At 34.7% G+C, this 21262-nt stretch overlaps 1 protein-coding gene across 1 annotated transcript; it reads left to right on the top strand.

The window, feature by feature from the left end:
- Window positions 1-13670: 13670 nt before the first annotated feature.
- On the top strand, window positions 13671-16858 carry LOC113726805 (axial regulator YABBY 1). Its single transcript, XM_027250681.2, has 7 exons — window positions 13671-13917; window positions 14135-14287; window positions 14563-14677; window positions 15683-15731; window positions 16000-16075; window positions 16327-16401; window positions 16544-16858. Exons 1-7 carry the CDS (start codon window positions 13810-13812, stop codon window positions 16610-16612), a joined length of 645 nt encoding a protein of 214 aa, XP_027106482.1. The 5' UTR covers window positions 13671-13809; the 3' UTR covers window positions 16613-16858.
- The last annotated feature ends 4404 nt before the right edge of the window (window positions 16859-21262 follow it).

Consider the following 21262-nt stretch of genomic DNA (forward strand, 5'->3'; position numbering starts at 1 on the left):
TCTCTCCATCTACTTTTTCTTCTCTTAAAATTCCTCTTTTATCTCTTGTACTGAAGATGGGGGGATCCTTTGAAGCTTTTTGATTCACCCAACCAAATCTCTTATATTTTCACTCCTTGCAATATTCCTAGGAGTCAAATATGCTGCCAGTGTTTCGCTCTTTAACAAAGGTATCCTACCAACCTTATCACAGCTATATATTTTTTATGAAAGTTTGTTGGTCTTGTCATGGAATCGCCATGATTTAGGCAGCACTATGTCAGTTTGTCTTATGTTAAGAATGACAAATCTTTCCTTGTTATATATGGTTATCCTTGTTGTCTAATACTCCCTTTATGTGTTGTTTGTCCTATTGGATTTGGATATGGATCTAACACCAATGAAAAGCGATGTACTACCAGGAGTCTGGAAAGAGTGAGGTATACTGTACAACTTTTATTTAAAGGGGACCCAAAAATAATAATGTAATCAACCTTTCTCCTCCTTTTTAACATTTTCTTTTTCTTTTTTGAGGGGGTTTTTGGGGAATTACCTTGTTTCGAATGACAACCAAAACCATAAGTAGGATGGCAGTTAGCTGCATCTAGAGGTGTCAAAATGGGTGACTTGGGCGGGTTTGGGTTGGGTAAAATGGGTAATGGGTATAAATGAGTCAACCCATTTATACCCATTTAATTAGATGGGTATAAATGGGTAAGTCAAAAAATGAATTGGGTAACCCAATTACCCATTTATAACCCATTTATTTTAATTTTTTGTAAATTCATTGAAATTCATTTTTGCAAACTAAGTTATCAATTTATACCGCTCTTTGTACCCATCATTAGTTTTAAATATTTACTTATAATGTTCAATAAGCCTAATTACTAATTTTTTTCATTTATACTCTATTTCACAAAATTACATATTATTTAATAATTGAATAATAAGAATATAAAAATTTGAACTAAGTACTATAAAAGTTAATATAAAAATTTAATCCAAAAATTTTGAACCCCCAACATTTTTTCCGTATATAAATTTAGAATTTCATTTTAGAAAGATAAGAAAAGAGGCTCAAATTTATCATAAATTGGTAATGCCGAAAAATGAGCAAGTTAACAAATTAAGAGAAAATAAAATAATAAAATAAAACTAACAAATAATAATAATAATAAAACAAAAGTAGTTAACATCATGACAAAATGAAAATTTTGAAAAAAAAAAATGAGTGGGGGAAAAGAAGAGATTTAGGGGAAGAAAATTCTAAATGGGTTAATTGGGTTTGATGGGTTACCCAATAATACCCATTTATTAAATGGGTATTATTGGGTAACCCATTTATACCCATATACAAAAATTTAAGATACCCATACCCATCTATTCATGGGCGGGTATGGGTAAATTTAGTTAAGTGGGTTGATTTGCCACCTCTAGCTGCATCTTGCCATAGTCATTATTGCAGAAAATATCTCAATTCCTAGTTCATAATTTTTTTTTTGGATAAAATACATTAGTTTCGTACTATATGATTGTTTTACCTTGCACAACCATGGGCCCTGTTTGGAACCTTGGTTTTAGGCAAGTTTGTATAATATTAGTTTTTTAACAACTTTTGCTACAGGAATCCTAAAAATTAATCAAAGTTTTTAACCTACACATTTTAAAATATCCAAAATAAAAAAAATTTTCCTTCCTCTTTTCTTCTTCTTCCTCCCCCACCCCAACCCACCACCACCTTCGTCGCCGGCCACTACCTCCGCCGCCGATCACCTCTTCCGGTGCCATTTTTTTTTTTCCTTTCTTCCTCTCCCCCTCTTCCTCCCTTGCCATTCTCCCCCTTTGCCCCATTTTGATCCTCTCACTTTTTTTTTCTCCCTCTCCCTCTCCCCCACCATTCTTCGCGGGCTCCAACCCGGCCCTACCATAGCCAGACCTTATCTTTTCCACCTTCATATTTCATAACAGGCAGGAGTCAAGTCAAGCCACGCCCCTTTCAGGTGCCGGTCTTCTTTTGCAGAGGCGGGCGAGGGAGGGAGAGAGAGGGGTGGCGGGCAGGAGAGGGGGAGAGACAAAAAGCAAAAAAAAAAGAAAGAAAGTTGCTGCTTCTGCTGGCAGTTTCGGGAGAAGGAACAGGGAAGGGGGAAGGGGAATGGAGAAGAAGCGGGAAGGGAGGAAGGAAAAGAAAAAAGAAAGAAAGAAAAAAAAAGAAAAAGAAAGAAAGAAAAGGAAAAGGGAAAAAAGTTTTTTCATCTCACAAAAGTTTTTCTACAACTTCTACAGTGATTTACAGTAAAGTTTTATATAAACACTCAAAAAACTTACCTTCCAAACGGGGCACTTATCGTGTTAAATTCATGAGTAAAAAATTATATTCCACGTTAGTTTGAGAGACAGAAAAAGAGCAGTTAAAATTCCCTTGCACCACTAAGTAAAGATCTGACACCTAATAGCTTAAGTTTTTATGTCAGAGTTGGATTCCTGACTTATATATTGAGCTTTTTGATGGACTCTTTCGAAGTGTCTCTTCTTAATAAGTGGTATCAGAGTTTCTGGTTGCGAGGTTGGGTTTCTCATGGACAAGTTGATTCTTTTCAAAGTTGAACCGGTAAAAATTCTTTTCTTGGTAGTGGATCAAAGTGCCAAGAAGTTTGGTTGATATTGGATCAGGTGCCACATGAGTTTGGCAAAGGGTCCGATTGATGTTAGACCAAGGAATCAAGAGTTGACAAGAATCGGGAATCTAGTTTGGATGTTGAAGAAGAGTAGGTTCATGATTAGAAGAAAAGGTGACCTTAGATAATAAGGTGAGTTTGCGTTGAATATTAAACTAGGCTTGAAAAAGGGCTTATGAATTTGGGTTTAATGTAAGATTAAAAAATGGGTCCGTGATTGGAAGAAAAGGTGATTTTAGATGATAAGATGGGTTTGCGTTAAATATTAAAGTGGGTTTTAAAAAAAGGCTTACAAACTTGGATTTAATGTAAGGGGTTATTCATAAAAGGGAAGATTTGTTAAGTTTATGAGTAAAAGATTATGTCCCACGTTGGTTTGAGAGATAGAAAAGAGTGGTTAATATGTAACTAAGGATTAGATCTAATAGTTTAATCTTTTGGATCAAAATTGGATTTCTAACTTATTACATATTGGACTTTTTTGAGGTGTTTCTCGCCAATCACTTGGAAAACATCATGCATCTTAACACAATTCAGTTTGTTCAAATTGATAGTGTATACAATACCTTTCCGTTTTCAACTCGTAAATTGCATAAAACGTGGACAGAAAAATCACTATGTAACTATAACTAGTTATCCACACAGATATAATATCCGAATTGGAAGAAATATGAAATATTTGTACAGAAACGATCCCAGCAGTACTGCATTCACTATATCAATGAAAACCTTGTTACAAAATCTTTATCCTTTCAAGAAAATCCTGCTACGTACTGTAATAATCACTTCAAAAAATTCTTTCTACAACTAATTTACTCAGTTCATGTCATGTTCCCAGTGCCATAAATTTCCAATCCCAACAATAATGGTTTAGGTTTTAGGATCACCCAAACTCACTAGGGCATGGTTTTTTTGGGGGGGGGGGGGGGGAGGGGGGTGTGTGGCACTTGGATAGTTGGATGAGCAGGACAGTATCAAGAAGAGGGCATGGCGGTTTATAATGATCAGTTTCGCTTTTCACATGCGGTCCTAGTGCATGCGGACAATTGTAGCACATAGAAAGCCAAACGGCTTTAGCCGTGCCCAAATTCATGCCCCCTCTTTGTTGATATCTGGGAATAGGAATAGATTACAAATATCAAAGCATGGCCAATGTATATGGTACCCGGATGCTATGCGTCGCTGACCTTTTATAACTTTTTTAGGGGGAATCTGCCCCCTTCCCATCACTGTTTGCTGCTGCATGGAAACGAACAAATGAGACGACCTTGCTGCTAACTTTGCAAAGTGTTTAATTCAAGCAGTCAAAAGTCTACACTTTATACACAATGGTTATTGACTCAAGCGAAGAGAGATGAAACTATCTTACTATTATCTGGTGTTAGTAATGGCAGTGGTAGGGGCCTCAGTTGGTACGTACTTTACCAACACGAAAAGGGTTTTTGTATAGACACGCGTACTGGTCAGTTTTAGGTGTGTCAAAAATAGGTTTATGAATCTCACTCCCCACAGCTACAGCTTAATTGTTGAAAAAAAAGGCTGGTCTAGCAAATAGTACCAGCTTGATTTATTTATAATTGGTCAGGTTTGTTTGCATACTTTTGTTGGTGTATTTTTGAATGTATTTTTGGGTGTATATGGAAGGAGGAGACGGACAGAAACTGTGGGAGAGAGATAGATGCCCAGATGGCAGGAGCTTCACCGTCGAATCAAGAATCTGGTTGGCTTTTTCATGCGCCCGGGCCATGTATCCACAACTCCTGGCACTCCTACGATCCCTCAGCTGAAGTCCAGCTAGTGCATGCCTCACTCGGATGCATTGACAGCAAATGGGAGACCATTTGTTGATTGAAACATGAAGCAGACAGGAATTTAATGGAAGTACTGCTATAGTATAGTAGGGTAGTACCACTCCTTGAAAAATATTTTATAGCATGTACATGGTGGAGTGGTGAGAGTGTAAATTGTTTTACATCTATCATATTATCTTTTAAGGGTTCAAAAGAATTTGAAATACCAATACTTATACAAGGATCTTTCTTCAATATATATATATATATATATATATATATATATATATATAGTTTCAAAATTATTGAGATTGATGCAAGTCAACGTTAGATAGTCTTGAGAGATGGAAGTTGATCGATGCCAAAGGCGGCTAATAGTGTTCTATGCACCTCTTGAGTAAGTTGGTTAAAAATGTTCAATTTAACTTTGGTACCCTGCAGAACACTACATTGATTCTTCTTTAACAACTTAAATCTTATTGCGGGAGTGTCAGGAAAAATTAGTCATAGCTGGCCATTTTAACAACTTGAAGAAGAGTAGTTAAAAATTGCCCTAAATAGCAAACTAACAATAGATCTAAAGGACAAACCGTTCTGTAATTAACTTATAGTTTTTTCCCTCCAGACCTTTGATCGTCTGAACCATTTATAATTATTACGGAATAGGCACTACCACACTCAAACCAAGATAAGGGCAAGAACATAAAATTCCTTCTTTTTTTTTTTTTGGGTGAGAAACAAAGTCACTAAAGATCCTTGCCCACAGTAATTGGGAGTTTCAGCTTAATTTTCTGTGTACATTGTCCCTAAGCTTCAAAATTCTTTTCGAAAGGTCCTCTGTGTATTAACGAAATGCAAATAGACTACTGGTGCCAAATTCTCTCCCAATTAACTTGAGAGAGAGAGAGAGAGAGAGAGAGAGAGTAAACTGCAATCTAATAATATATTTTCAAGTGACAATAGTAGCATTAATCCATCATTGTAATCCTGCCTGTCAGGTTTGGGATAGGGAGGGAATCGAAAAGTGGTGGAAGGTAAAAAAAAAAAAAAAAATCCATCGTTCCAAGTGGAGAGCTGATATCTCATTTGAATTGGAACAGAATTGCTTCATATAGCGCAGCAAAAACCATTTTTACAGAAAACAAAAAAGGAAACAGAAAAACCAGATTTTTGGTGAATTAATGCTTACCCATAGATTTGGATTTTTGGCAGTATGGAAGGTAAATTATAGAGCATCACTGGTGAAAAGCAGCAGTAAATAGTGAAGCTTGACAAGAAGCCCACTCGGCATCATCGGCTGAGGATGACAAGTACACTTTGATAGAACTTATCATGTCGTGCTTCCAAGACATACACCACAGGATCATTTCCTTTTTTCAAGTCATGATAGAGAATATAATAGAAGCTTGGAAAAGGCAAACGAGATTAGGTTTGCTGATCAATTCATTCATTTTGCTTGGACAGATCAGATGGTATCAACTGGATTGAATATATATATATATATAAATATATATTCAGACTTATTACTTACACGAGTGCTGATTTTGTTTATTAATGAGCTGCGCAATGAGCTAGGTGAGACGTGCAATTAAAGCGAACTGAAGATCTCTGAAATTAATGAAGTACTTGCATGTCCGGCGGTGACTTGAAGCGTAGAAACTGACAACTTAAGTCAGTAAATTTAACCAAGTAGCTAGGAACTGAATTTCTATCACATAATTAAGTATTAGGAAATACGACCTATTTACTATTGCCAATGAAGCCTCATTAGTAATTTAGCGCCGCGAAATCGAGTGAGTTGATTATTAATCATCACCTTGCTAAAAAACAATATTACGTAAATGGTGTCCATATATTTCCTAATTTTGACGTACAACTTTAGGCCTTGATTGGATTGCTTGTTTTCGTCGAAAAATATTGCCGTTTTCCGTGATCACATTTTCCTGTCACCTTTTTTCCTCATATATATCAAATCGCTACAGTAATTTTTTCATGAAAAATGAAGGAAAATACAATCCAAACACAACCTTAAATTGTAGACGCGAAGGGAAAGTGGCCAAACATAAGGATATTATAGATTATCAATTTAGGACATCAAAATTCTTCTAATTAAAGTGCATATTGTTTAAAAGACAAACTTTAAGTTTGTCTATGTCAGCCTAAATGCACCAAATAAATTCCAAAGTCAACCCCTAATTATTTGCCAACCCTTTATGATCTGTGGTAGATAAAACCATAATCAGCACTACTTGTGATGTAATATTTACTTTTTTCTTTTTTTCCCCTCAAACTGCTTGATAAAACCGGAGATTTTGGTTCCTGAAAATCGATCCCTTTGGTAATATATACACCTTATTCTTAGTAGAATCTTTATCTCTCTTTGATCCCTTGATGCTGTGATGTAGAACGGGTTTTAGCCACTAAGAGGATTGGATTGAGTCGCGCAAACAAAGGAGGAAAATCAACTCTCAAACAAATTATTAGGAGGTAGCCACGTCGTGAATTTTATTTGTCATTTCGATTTTAGTAGTATTTTTTTTTTTGGGTATCTTTTCGGTTTAGAACTTGTTACCGTAAATAGGGGCGTAGCTAAATTTTATTTTGCAGACTTTTGATATTATTATCAAATTTTATCACAGTTGTGTTAAGTTATTCATGTTCTTATGCGCACTCAAGTGAGAAATCCTTGTTAAATCTTATGTGTGGATTCTTGTTGAATCATGATTTTTCTTTTAGGATTGATCATGAATTACTCTTAGTTTACTTATTCGGATTAGTTCTTATAATTAACTATCCCCAGATGTTTTATTGACATGCTACTTTTCAAACTAAAGTGCCTTGAGGTTGGTGTCCTATTTTTCATTTGTCGACAAAGCTCAAATCAGCGAAAGACTTATCGAAACTACCTCATTACGGTAGGCCTGCGTTTTAATAAATATGTTTCTTCTATTTTGCATACTAAGAGCATAGCATAAAAAGTAAGGCCAACTATTTTTTTGCCTACAAAAATTTGAACTTTGTAGGTAGAAGTGTACACAAATTAGGGGTGGAGAATAATATATGTTGAATTTTAATGGCTTCGAGCCCTCTTTTTTGTAAGCTTATCCTTGGCCCTTAGGAAATAAATTACAAAAAGCCTGAAAAAAAAAATCAAAAGTATTACAGGATAAAGCTTATCTGCAAACTTTTGGATATGCATACAATGGTAGTACAATAAGTAAATAATAGTGGTCTAGGTCCAAATTGCAATGATTCACTGAATTTAGAGTTATAAATGATATAAGGATTTTTAGTGGACATTCACTGTTATATCCAAATCATACCTAATTTATCATATGATGACACACACATCAACATTTATTGCCAATTTCTTTAAGACATTTTTTAAGATTTACTGTAGTCAGCAATATAAACATGATATTTCTCTATTTTAAAAGAGCAGAACCCACAACAAATAATAGAAGTTCATATATACTATGGATTTAGCTAACAGGTGGTTTCATATGTTAGTTTTGTTGAAATGAGTGAAACTAATTTGAAAAAGTTTCTAAATGCAGGAGTGTAATAGATGTAAACGTGTGCATTAACATGGTAAGTTAACTAAGTGTATAACAAAAAAAAAAAAAGTAAGTACATTTACATGGTAAGTTAAGTATGATTTAGACATCTTAACAAGTATCTCAAAGGCATCACTTTCAAAAATCCATTAAATAAAAAAAAAACTCAAGAGACTGTGAGATGATCAACTGAATCCACGTCTAGCAGAAGTAAAGAAGAACAACAAGTATCTTTATATCTGGTTAATCAATCCCTTTTTTTTCTAATCTTATATGTTAGGTGAAAAAAGCCCTTTTTAAATTTGAATACTAAGCTATATTTGGTTAACATTTGTATCGGTTACATACTTTGCTTTGTACAAAATTCTTTAATAAATGATTGTAGTTTTGGTTAGACGCTGCTATTATTACACACAATTTTTGCCCCCTCAAAGTTCAAATACTGGTTTTGGCAGTGATTGGATTGACCAATTAATGCAAAGATGTGATGGTATAATATAATTACTCTGAATAACTTTCGAAAGACACAAGATCCCATTCTTCAAACTAGTTCTCCCTTTTTTCCTTTCAAGCTACTGAGAATTCAAGCTGAGGATACCTATATGTTGTGCTATCTAGAAAGAAACAAAAAAGTATATGCTCAATTTAACAGTACTAGAACTGTAGCCTACCCTAAAACCTAAGGCATACCATCCTATATTTATTCTGTTCAGTTGGTCTCAAAATACACCACAAACAAAGCCTGATGAATGAAGAATCTGTTTTTGGCAGTGAAGCCACAACAATGTAAACAACAGTGACATTTAAGTTGCATATGGGAATTGCAGAGGACCACAACTGGGTTTTCTAACAGAGTGATGAACAGTTAACCCTTTAGGGCAAATTATTTTGGTGAAGATGAAGCCTGCTTGCACGCATGGGGAAGAGGAGCTTGGATGTGATAGTTTTCAATTGTGTTAGGGAAGAGAAAAGACAACCCTCTTTTTCAGCAACGTTGGTGTTGTTTTTGGGATTCCACAGTAATCAAAACCGATCCTCGGGGCAATATGTAGCATAATGAAGGAAGAGAATTTAAGACCAATTTTCTGCATATATATTTTTGAGATTTTTTTCCCCAGCCATGTTATGTAGGTACACTATCATGGACAAAGTAGTAAACTTGCAGAATAAACGTAAATGATAATTATTGATTAGGACAAAACTGCTTCAACCATGGAGTATTTAAATTGAGCAATGAGGAAGAAATCCAGCCATCTTCTGCTTTCTCTGACAAATACGTATCTCTGTCCCTCTGTCAACGCGTATTTGGGAGTAGGGAGGAGTTTGAGATGTCAAATCACAAAATTGTCAATTTTCTTTTTTTTTGAGCCCATCTCCAAGCAACTTCAGGGCTTTTTTTTGAAGCAAAATAAACTAGTACTTAATTACTACTTCTTATATACTAGTACTAGTAATTAAGTGTGAAAAATTTAATTATATAGATTTTGAAAGACTATCCTATAAATAAATTGGTATTCTGCATGTGACTTCATTGCTTATGCTCAAGGGACAATCCGGACATGGAGTTAGAAAGAAGTTGAAGACGTAATCTGCCATTGTAGATGCCTGAATTAAGGACATTGTAGATGCCTGAATCTGCCACCGTGGGGAAGATAGGTTTATTTGCCAAAAATTCTTACTTTTGTGAGAAAATGTCAGAAAGAAAAAAAAAAGATACCTGAATTAAAGGCGATATGGACCCATTAACAGTACCGAATCACTACTACTATAAATTAAGGAATAACTGAAATGCGCCATTTAGTTGTCTTCCTGAGGGGGAGTGTGCAGCTTATAAATAAAAAGGATGGAAGTTCCTCTGCTATCAATAAATGGTAAGTAGAGATGCGGATTTTTCCAAAGAGTGAAATAAAATTTGGAGTCTCTAGTGGTCCTAAACGAGGCAAATATGGTGCACCAGTACTGTCATTCATCCCTATTGTAGAAAACAATAGCATGAATTTCAAAAAAAAAAAAAAAAAAAAAACAAATTAAGGGGTTCACGTCGTATCATTCACTGAACGTACAACGGTCATCTAATGGAAATAATAATTAGCGTGTTTCGATAAAAAGTATTATTTGAAATAATTACTGTAGCACTTTTTGTGATGTGATGTATGTAAAATAAAAAATTAGTTGAGAATATAAAAAAATAAATTAAAAAATGTGTTTATGATGCAAACGATATATTATTTAAAATAAATTTGCAATCCAAATACACTCAATAATTAATATCATTTGATCAATGGTGTATTAGTTTCTTTGCTCTCATAATTTTAAGAATTTTTTTTTTGCGAGTTTTCAGTATTATAATAATGCTAAAGAGTTTACCACCGGAGGAAGGAATAAAAAAAAAAACATGCAGAGTGGGGAAGGAACCTAGAGGACTTGACTCCGGGCAGAAAGGTAATAATAGTAAGTGCAGAGGATAGGTGCCCGCCATTTAAGGCTTTATTAACCGTAGGGTTAAATAACGATTGGGAACCGAGAAAAGGCTTACACACCCTCTTAACTGTGAAAACTACAGCTGAATGAGTGAAAGCTAATCACCCCATGCACACGTCCCTTTCTCACTCCTTTCCCCCACCTCTGCCGCCTCTGCCCTCGCTCCCACCCCCGTCACCCCACTCTCTCTCTCTCTCCAAATACAAACATAAAACACACGCATCCATCGGGAATGCCAACCTTACATTTCTCTATCTCTCTCTCTCCCCTACGGCTCTTGTATATGTGATACGTCAAACAATTTGTACAATTTTAAGTACAAAAGGTTTAAAAGTAACATCAATAAACAAAAGAAAGAATTGACATCCAAAAGAAAAGGAAAAAAGAAACCCCTATTTGAATCGAAGGAAAGTTGCATATATAGGAAGGCGAAGTAAAAGAAAATTAGGTAAAAGAAAATGAAAATGAGGTTTCCATACATATTTAGTTAGTAAGAAAAATATCGAGAGAAATTAATGACGGTCATGAAACTTTTGACTGGATTAACTATGCAATAAACCTAGTATTTGACTAATCCAATCATGCTAATTGGACAAATAAGGGTCTCATAATTTGTTTTGGATAGTAGTTGATGTCAAATGAATGGGTTCCATAATTTTATTTGGAACACTTTCATTCATTGCATCAATCAAAGACCAAATATTAGACTCGCCAATTAATTAATCTAAATCGATCTGGATAAAATTTCTCAAAGTTACAAACATCTTCCAAACATTAATAGTGTTCTAATATAAATCAATCTCTTAATTTTATTTTGATATATACACCCTCTCAAAGTTGAACATTCTCTGGACTTATTGTATGTGTAATTTTGAAAATCACAGTTGTGTCAGCTATTGTTGTTTACCAAATGAATAAGATTTTTATTCACAGTCAGCGTATAATTTTTTTTCTCTTGGCTTTTCTTTTAGTGAAATGGAAGTGCTGGAAAGGACAACCAACGAAGCAAATTTGCCGAGGCATTACCTACTGGGGCAAGAGAGGTCAATGGTTTCTAATCTTTTTTTTACAGCAACGATAACATTTATATAATATAATCTATCCTAATCTAAGGAAGTTACTAGATCAAAGGGGTGTTTTGCCACTTCCTTTGGATTTTGTTATCGGGTTAGACTATTGTAATCCTCTCACTCGGAATGTAAGCCTGATTATACGCATTACGCCATTTCATGCAGTAGTACTAAGAAATAGCGGTGTAAATCGGACTTTTTGAGTCGAGTTTCAGTAAGTTCAAACTCTGACTCACAAGTTATATGGATTTTTGGGGTTTCGGGCTCATATTAAAAAAAGTTCAAACTCAACTCATAATATTATATGTATTTCGAATTCAAATAGGGTTTGTCACAAACTCATAATTAAATACATAATTATATATAATATATATTTTATAAATATAAATCAACACAAATTTACATATAAATTATTAACATTTTATGTTGTAATATGTACTAGTATTCAACGCACACACTAATGTGTGTGCAACTAAGAGAAAAAATATTTGTGAAATATTCTGAGTATATTTATTAAAATCATTTTCAAGAAAATTGGTTTTATATTTTGAAAATACATATGTAAAAAATTCACAAAAGTAAAAGTTATAAAAAGTATTTGATAGTTATTTATAACCATAATTGGTTGTTGCTAATTAAAATTAAAATTTACAAAATAATTTAAAAAATAAAATATGAAAAAAACACATATTAGTTGGTAAAAATTTATATTGGTAATGGGTAGTTATCAAAGATAGATAGATTGTTATTTATACCAAAAGCTTCCTCATCATTAAGGGTAGTTTAGAAAGTATATAAAGTGATAGATTTTTGTTTACTCGAAACCCCTTCCACTCTCTTTATATATAGTATAGATGATTATAAATTGTAAATATTATTACATATATTTTACATATATAATTATACTCATATATGGATCAGACTTTAATCGACCCTGAGCCTAATATGATCCAACCTTAGCTCACATTTAATTCGGCTTTAATATTTAAACCTAATCTCTGTCCGATTCAATTAAAACTTAGATTCGGTGAGCTTTTTTGGGCTGAGCTTAGGTCGACCCGGCCCTTTAACAATCCTTTTGAGAAAGCAGATTTCTGTACTGTTTTGTCAAGGTCGCAGAGAAACATTGAAGAAAGTGTACAAAAAAAAAAAAAAAACTCAAATTAAAGAAGGTTAGATCAAATTCTGGTTCTGAATCGTTTGAGTTGGTTGAAATAACAATGGTTGGGCACGCGCCCAAACTAAACACGCTGGGATGACTAAAGAGGCTTTATTTAATTTGTCAATGACCCCAAGCAGGGCTCGAGCAAAGTATTTTCTACTTTTCAAGTACCTAAACCTCGAAGGACCTCTATTGGAAACGAACAATACCGCTAGATCAAGAGAATAATATCCAGGCCCCAAACCACTAAACTGTGTAGCATTCAAAGGAAGGCACTGATAGATCAACCTGGGATTATAACCTTTCCAATAAAACATTACTAAAGCATCACTTAATTAGTTCCAACTTGTCGGGAATCTGAATATACAAGGGTCGCTTTGGTAAAGGGCACGATTAATGCAAGCTTGAATGAATCAATAATGTGCCTCTAACTTCACTAATCAAAGTTTCTAATGCGTGAGATTGATGAACTCTCCAAAGTACAAGGGAAATATGGGTTAATATCCTTAAATTACAGGGATAAAAGACGAAAATATTGTTTGAGAGGTTAAGCGCAATGTTTAGTTGAAACTTCTATGAGCGTAATTCAGTTTAGCTTGTAATTTTCAAATTCACAAGTATATAACTTCATTTTTATTTCCAACCTCTTATCTCAGGTATATATCAAACTTGAGTTATAATATCTGCAGGCTTCAAAGTACTGTAACCATTTTTTGATCTCACATGTCCACTAAACAAACTATTGCGCAAGTTTTTTTTTTTTTTTTTTGGGTGACAAAAATGAAAATATTCAGGTTTGGCTCTGTACGAGTTATAAAATCAGCTGTTACATGGTGGGTTGGGTCGGACCCCCCTCTTTCTGTGTCTCTCACTCTCTATCTCTCTGAGTCTTTCAGCTTCCTTTTAGTATTTTGTCTTGATAACTCAAAGAAAACATTCAGAAGATCAGATCCAAGTGGTTAATCTGTCCATCAACCCATCCCTCCACATATCCAATCCCATATATACTTCGACCAGTCATTCCATCAATCAATCAAATCAAGAAAACACACACACTCACAGGCTTAGCATCCATCAAAAAGAGAAGCAAGAAAAATGTCCTCTTCATCTGCTTTTGCAACACCGGACCACCACCACCTTGCTGCTCCCCCCACGGAGCAGCTCTGTTACGTCCATTGCAACTTCTGTGACACTGTCCTGGCGGTATCACTCTCCCCTTTCTGTTCTTTTCCCTCCTGTCTTCTGTCTCCACTCTCCAGATGAAATGAGTGATCGATTCTACTTTTATCAACAACGCTTTTTTGGTCTACGATACATGATTATATTTCAGCTTTCCTGGCCAACCCTTTTCTCAGCTCATGATTTCTTGTGATCTTCCTTCCTCTTTCTTGTGTTCTATTTTTTTTCGTTGTTGTTGCAGGTGAGTGTTCCTTGCACTAGTTTGTTCAAGACTGTAACTGTTCGATGTGGGCATTGCACCAACCTTCTGTCTGTGAACATGCGGGGCCTCCTCCTTCCCAGCGCCAATCAGCTTCATCTTGGACATTCATTCTTTTCACCTCAGAATCTTCTGGTAAACGTGTTTATAGTCTCAAGTTTATTTGAGTTTTTGTTTTCCTCTGGATGTGACAGCATACGTTGACAACCTATTTATTTTTCTTTATTGTTATGCTTCCCAAACATTTGATTTGAATTTAGGGTTTTGATGCTTGAGCAACATATTCAATCTTAAATGTTTCTCCTCTAAAGCAAGAGATAGATGCTGCAGTTTTCTCCAGTCTACATTTGTAGTTTCTTGCCCTGATGATGTTTTCTTGTTGATCTTGAATTTTTGGGTTTCTTTTTCAGGAGGAACTGAGGAACACACCTCCCAATTTGCTGATCAATCAGCCTAACCCAAATGAGTCACTTATGCCTGTCCGAGGAGTTGATGAGCTTCCCAAACCTCCTGTTGCTAACAGACGTGAGATCATTGCATTCTTCTTCATTTTCTTCTGTAATGATTTACTGTCTACCCACGAATATCACAAGTCCAGAATTTCAAGATTCTGCTTGAACGAAAATATGTTTATTAGCACTTCTTTGACTGTAAAAGTTGCGTAAAAACAATGTCCAACTCTGGCCTTTCCTGGAAACAGCGATCTTTTAGCTGATTAAGGAACAAGTCCCTCTTTTCCAAACCTTCTGTTTGAACTAACTTTTCAAACGTTTACCAGCTAACAGTGTGAAGACTTTCTTGTCTGTGGACAAAGAGGGAAGCATCTTTAGAACATTTTACTCGTGCCTCCCCTTTTTATTCCAGTTTTCCACAAATATTTAGTACATAAGGAAAGCCAGGTTTGAACTTGCATTTATTCGTTAGTTGCATTGTTCGTCAACAGCTCTTCTGGCATCAAGGAACCACCAACCCCTTTTGTCCAGGGAATTTCGATTTTCTTACTGTTTTTTGGGTTTCAAGTAACTTCATTTGAGCTCTAACTTGTTTCTCAATTCCAAGTTATTATTTCCAGTATTTTTTTTACAAGATTAATCCGTTTTCACTTTTTCTTTTCACATATTTTGAATTGCTATTATTTCCTAAGATGGACTATGGGTTGAAGGGTTTATTTATTTATTGTTAATGTGGGGGAGGGGATGTATGTACACCTGTGACTGACTGTATAAAAGCTAGAAACTTGTCTCCCGGAAATCAAGATGATCTAGAAACAGTAGAGTAGATTCCAAGGATGAAAAGATAGATAGATCATTAGATAATGATGAAGTGAAGACTGAAAAGAGGGTGAGAGAGAGAATGCGGACCTGAGAGATAATGAAAGCAGCAGGCAGCAGACTTGCCTCTTTCACTCTACAGAAAGAAAGTCAGCTGCTAATTAAGCCAAAGTGATTTCTATTCTTTTTTCTCTTTTTTGTTTTGTAATAATACTTACTAGTTTCTTTCGTTTGTCTTGGTGTCTATGTCTTTGTTCAGCTCCGGAGAAGCGACAGAGAGTGCCATCTGCTTACAACCGGTTCATCAAGTAAGTCCTCAGTACTGATAGCTAGTATTTAATAAACGGAATGTTACATATTTGCACACTCAAATCACGCGAGTGAAATAACATGATGAATATATCTTGTTATTCTTCTCCTCTTGGTCAATTTACCTAGACTTCACTCGAGCAATTGTTTAATCATATAATTAGATCATGAGGAATGAGAATGTTTTTGACTAAATTAATCCATATATGTAGCATTCACAGATGAAGGGATAGACTGATGAAGGTTCATATTTAATAACTACTGCAGGGACGAGATCCAACGTATCAAAGCTGGAAACCCTGATATAAGCCACAGGGAGGCCTTCAGTGCAGCTGCAAAAAATGTGAGATCCAAGAGAAAAAGGGAGCAAAGAGGGGGGGGGGGGGGGGGGGGCTTATGAAGGCCTTGCTCCCACTATTCCTATATGTCTCTCTTAGCCCTTCTTTATGTTTTATTTTTTTCATGTAGCTAGCTACCACCTAGGGTTACCTTCCTGCTGGCTAGGTGGTATTGTTTTGATTTTGCCATTTCAAAGAATTTTCTTCTCCCCCTTCTCATATGTGATTTCTGGGTTCATTTTGTTTTCTTCCTCAGTGGGCCCACTTTCCACACATTCACTTCGGACTCATGCCTGACCAACCCGTGAAGAAATCCAATGTGTGTCAACAGGTGACCCCCCAACAAAAAACCCTAAATTGGATTTTTCTTCCATTACAGACACTTGCAAATATGAGCATGTTGTCAACATATTTTTACAGCCCTTTTATAAGTAACTTCTTCCTTTGTCTTTTCTTCTTGTTGAAATGTGTAGGAAGGAGAGGATGTGCTGATGAAAGATGGATTCCTTGCTCCTGCCAATGTTGGGGTCTCTCCCTATTAAGCATGTCAAACTTATTATGGTTTTATTATTAGTCTGCCTCTTTATTCTAGCTATCCTTAATTAGTAGTCTGAAGTTAGGGCTCCAGTACTTATGTTGTCTCCTTTAAGAAGACCTCTGAAAAGTTCGGGTTATGACCTAGGTTCAATCTTATGGGATGGAGAGGATTTTGGATGTCAATGTGGTAATGGTTACAGTTAAATCTCTCTTAAAACCCATTTTCAAATGAAGCTGCTCCTTTCGGTTGATGTCTATAATGCACATTTGATATCTGTTAAACATTTTTCTTGACCCATCTTACTCTCTATACTTAAATTATCTACACTAACCTTTACTTTTATTTAGCATCTAATCAGTCTGCTGCTTCAAGTTTCCCCAAAGGAAAAAGGTCAAATAACTATTTTACGAAGCTAAGTAAGTTGTTTAAATATGTCTTCTTGCTTAAACGCGAGAAGAGAGGGGGCCTAGTTTGGAGTAATTTACGTCAAGAAAAAACAAGTAGTTTAGTGAGGAGAGAAAAGAAGAATGATGTTTAGGATTCGAAGTGAAACTACATATAAACATTTTTTTTTGACGTTTGGAAGTAGAGAATGAAAGATAAGAACGAAAAAGATTAATGAGTCATCTCACATGAAATATCTTTTCGATATTGGAAAAGGATTGGAATTCGAATAGAGAATAGAAGGTAAGAAACATTTGTTTCTTTTCCTACCTTTCATATTTCTTAAACAAAATAAATTCGAGTTATATATCCTGCCAAACCCCTCTTCTCTTCCGTTTCACTTCTCAGCTCCCAACCATGCAGTATCTCATTCAATATTAAAGTACAGGAACCGTATCATTTAGCAGCAAGAGAAACTTGTGCAGAAAACTTAGTCAAGCTATGCTTTCATCTTGAAATCCAAGCGGAAATTCAAGAGGTACAACTGTAATAATTTCGTAATTATTGCTGTCTGCTAGAGCAAAAGAAGCTTATCAGGGGGTAAAAGACAGCACCTCCTCTGAGAATGTGAACCTCTGCAAGAAAATACATGAATGAACAATGATCAAATATAAGTCAAGTATGCAGCTGTACGACAATATATTGCTGTTGGCAGTGTTCATTAATGGCACATCGTGGAGTGTTTTAGAATTAGTGTACGAAGCAATGAGTTCTGATGGATCAATTGTCATTTAATGGTCCAAAAATAGAGAGTTTTCAACATGGAATACTTGATTAGATAATAAAAAATCTGGCCGAAATATAAAGACGAATGGTCAAGTTACTGGAGGCTATGCCTTTTGGGGCCACATATATCAGACGTCCACCTCTGTTCAGCGTGCGTGTTTGTGGTTACTATTACTTGGATCTACAAACTTCAAGTTACACCAAAGAAAATTACAAATGCTAAACAAGAAAAAAGAAAAAAAGATCCTCCATTTGCCCTTTGGAGAAAATGCTGTGGCGCTTAAAGTTTAGTTTCATCCACGGTCATGGTTGATTTAAGCATATATGTCTTTGGACACCATGTTTAGATTTCATCAAGGATTATGGATAGAGGCTCATAAATTGGGAATTTTGAAAATGCAATTTTTGCCTTTTCTGAATAGGTTTTTCTATTCTTTTTTTTTTTTTTTGGATTTTTCTATTCTGCGTCTTGAGGACATAAATTAAAACACCTGAACAACATATATAAAAAAATAAATTTGTAAAATTATGAGTTATCCACCTACTACATGCACTTTCTCAAAGAAATGCACACTTCAACAGCGAAGGTAGTATGGATTCCACCCATCACGTTTCGTGTGTCCAGCCGTACATAATCAACGAATCTTTGATGAATAGAAGTTTGTGAATGATTAACAAAATTTTCTTTTAACTAAATTAAGTTGCTTCTCCGAATATATGTGTGTGTGTGTGTGTGTGTATATGTATATATGCATGTATATAAAAGGATATATTTCAAACCTCCAAACAGGAAAGGAAGAAAGGAGTAGGGAGGGAAGGATTTGAGAATCGAAAAAAAAAATCTCATGTTTACTTGATTAATCACTCTACTTGTTAAGCCGAGCTTTTGGGACAAACTCTTATACATACCTATACATGTGCCTTTACTATATATGGATCCACAGATCCAGCTGCCTTCGTTAGTATTGATTTGGATTAAGCAAAGGAAACATTAAGGACTTCAGAAGATTTGCTGCCTTAATTTTTGTGTATGTTGCTTTTCTGTTTAATAAAGATGGGAAAACTTCCATATTAAAAAAAGGGGATAATTTCAGAAACCTCTCCTGAAGTTTCTGACTATTTCACTTAGTTCCCTTGCAGTTTTAAAAATTATACTTACCTCCCTTGATTTGACACTTTGGTAACCAAACTTTAAAATAAAATAAAAATTTTAATGAATATCCTAAAATGCCCTTATCTTATAAAGTTTAATTTATTCTTCTAAACAATTGTAAAGTAATTTGACACAATTATTTTAAAAAAAAAGGAGTCTCAAGTTTTTCATGCCAATATTTGTTATTTAATAATCAACTATAACAATAAATCTTTTGTTATGATAAGCTATTTTTTGTAGTGCTTTATTGAGAATATAGATTCTTTTTAAGATAGAGAAGAAAGTGTAATCTTGTGTTTTCTAAGTTTATGGATTATTTTTTTAATAAAAGTTTATGGAGTAGTTTAGTGATGGAAATACGATAGTTTGGTAGCGATTTTGGACCATTTGTTTTTAATTATTATTGATTTATTCTTGATTTTGATATAAAAAAAGAGTTACAAAAAAATTGGATGATATTAAAAGTCATCAAAAAAATTACTAGTTTAACGTTTATTCTGAATAGATATTAGCGACAATATTGATAGTTCTTCTATACTTCTAATGAAATATAAGAGAAATGAATAAGAAGGAAAAAGAAAAAAAATTATAAAATCCATCCTTTGTATAAACATGGCAACAAGAGAGTTTTATTAAAATATTAAGGTTAGTATTGTCATTTTAAATAGGTAAAGGAAGTAGGTGTAATTTTTGAAACCTTAGGGGAGCTACATGAAATTATCAAAAACCTCAGGGGAGGTTTCTGAAATTATCCCTAAAAAAAGGTGGGGAGAACTTAATTTGTTAGGACGTTTAATTGTAAAAATCTGTAAATTGAAGAGAAAACATTGATCGAAATGCTGTTTCATGCAAAACTTTGCTGTCTTAGCCGAACATGAAATGCAGGAAAGCACCACTGTGCCAAAAAAAAATGATAATAATAACAAAGTCACTCATGATGAAGAAAAGAGAAAAAAAAAAAAAAAGAAAAAAGAACCCGCCTTAATTTTTTTCTTTCAACTTCTTGGAGAAAACCAAGAGAGAAGCGTAAATAAATCTTGACCCCAAACCAATCGTCAAAAGCCGACAACTTTTGACGACGACCCAAGAGATTTAACTACCCATCCCCTTAACCCCCCAATCGATGTGGGATTGAAACCCCAACAGGGGCCAAGCCTGCGCTGGAAACTGCTACCAGGCCTTAATTGATCTGAAGATATATATTTGATCGATCACTGGCTGGGCTACGTGATATTATCGTGTTTCGACATTTGTCATAAATTTGGTTGCCATATAATTGCTTTTCAGAAATTGTGACATTAATATTCTTCCCCTACATAGGCTAGTCATATTACATTATTAGTTGATAGGCGGCAGTTTTTTACAAAAAGATTTTTATGTTCTTCGAGAATATATTTTTTTATTTTACATGTATCAAATTGCTATTACATTTTTTTATATATATAAAAACTCTAAAAAATAACAATTCAAACAGATTTTTTAAACTTGCACTTATATAAAAACTTGTAACCGTTTATCAACCTTGAGATAGAACTTAAGACGATCCAAGACAAGGCTGCACTTATAGTTATATCGGGTGAATGTTTTCTTCTTTTGATTCTTATACATTTCTACTCCTAATTCTCAAGCTGGTGACATCGAGCAGTCTATGTTGCTTTTCACAATGTCGTACCTAATAGGAAAAAGGCCTAGCATGTATACTCATTAACATCTTTCCTTCCTCTCATTATGGTGAGAAACTAAGTATTTTTTGTGCTTTATTGGACGTAATAGGCTTAAAATTGAGCTTTCAATTTTTATTTTTTTTTGCAGTACAAGGATGAACCTTTTCATTCGAAATTGTCTGCGTGCAAGAGTCCATTTCTTATGTGCAAAAATTGAAGCAATCCATATAATTTTTAGTCCTAAATCTTGATATAAAAATTGAACCCACCAACCTCAATTAAACACATCAAATGTCTTCAAAATGAATAGTTTAGACTTGTCATCGTTATCTTAATTTGTGAATGCAAATTGACCCAGGCTGATCAAGTAAAATGTCGTCATCCACATGCAATCCGGATAAACCAAAATCTTTTAGCTTCCCCGAATTAACCAGTTCATGAAGTTGTGTCAGAATCTATAGTCATCATAAGCTAGTTTTTTCGACAGAATGGGTTCTCCGTTTTTAAAATTTTCTCTCTTTTTTTATACTCTCACAAGTTCTGAAACACCCAATACAAACACTAAAAAGACGATCATGAATGTTAGTTAAACAACATGATGGTCTGTACACACTTTGAGACACATATTTTAAGTGTTGAATCTGAATGTCATGGTATTGAATTCGTG

Source organism: Coffea arabica, chromosome 2c (assembly GCF_036785885.1).
Source record: "Coffea arabica cultivar ET-39 chromosome 2c, Coffea Arabica ET-39 HiFi, whole genome shotgun sequence".
Classification (NCBI taxonomy): Eukaryota; Viridiplantae; Streptophyta; class Magnoliopsida; order Gentianales; family Rubiaceae; genus Coffea; species Coffea arabica.

Coding starts and splice junctions, on each gene's coding strand:
- LOC113726805 (XM_027250681.2), top strand. CDS start 13,810: ATGTCCTCTTCATCTGCTTTTGCAACACCGGACCACCACCACCTTGCT. Junction 13,918..14,134: donor TCTGTGACACTGTCCTGGCG/GTATCACTCTCC, acceptor TTGTTGTTGCAG/GTGAGTGTTCCTTGCACTAG. Junction 14,678..15,682: donor ACCTCCTGTTGCTAACAGAC/GTGAGATCATTG, acceptor GTCTTTGTTCAG/CTCCGGAGAAGCGACAGAGA.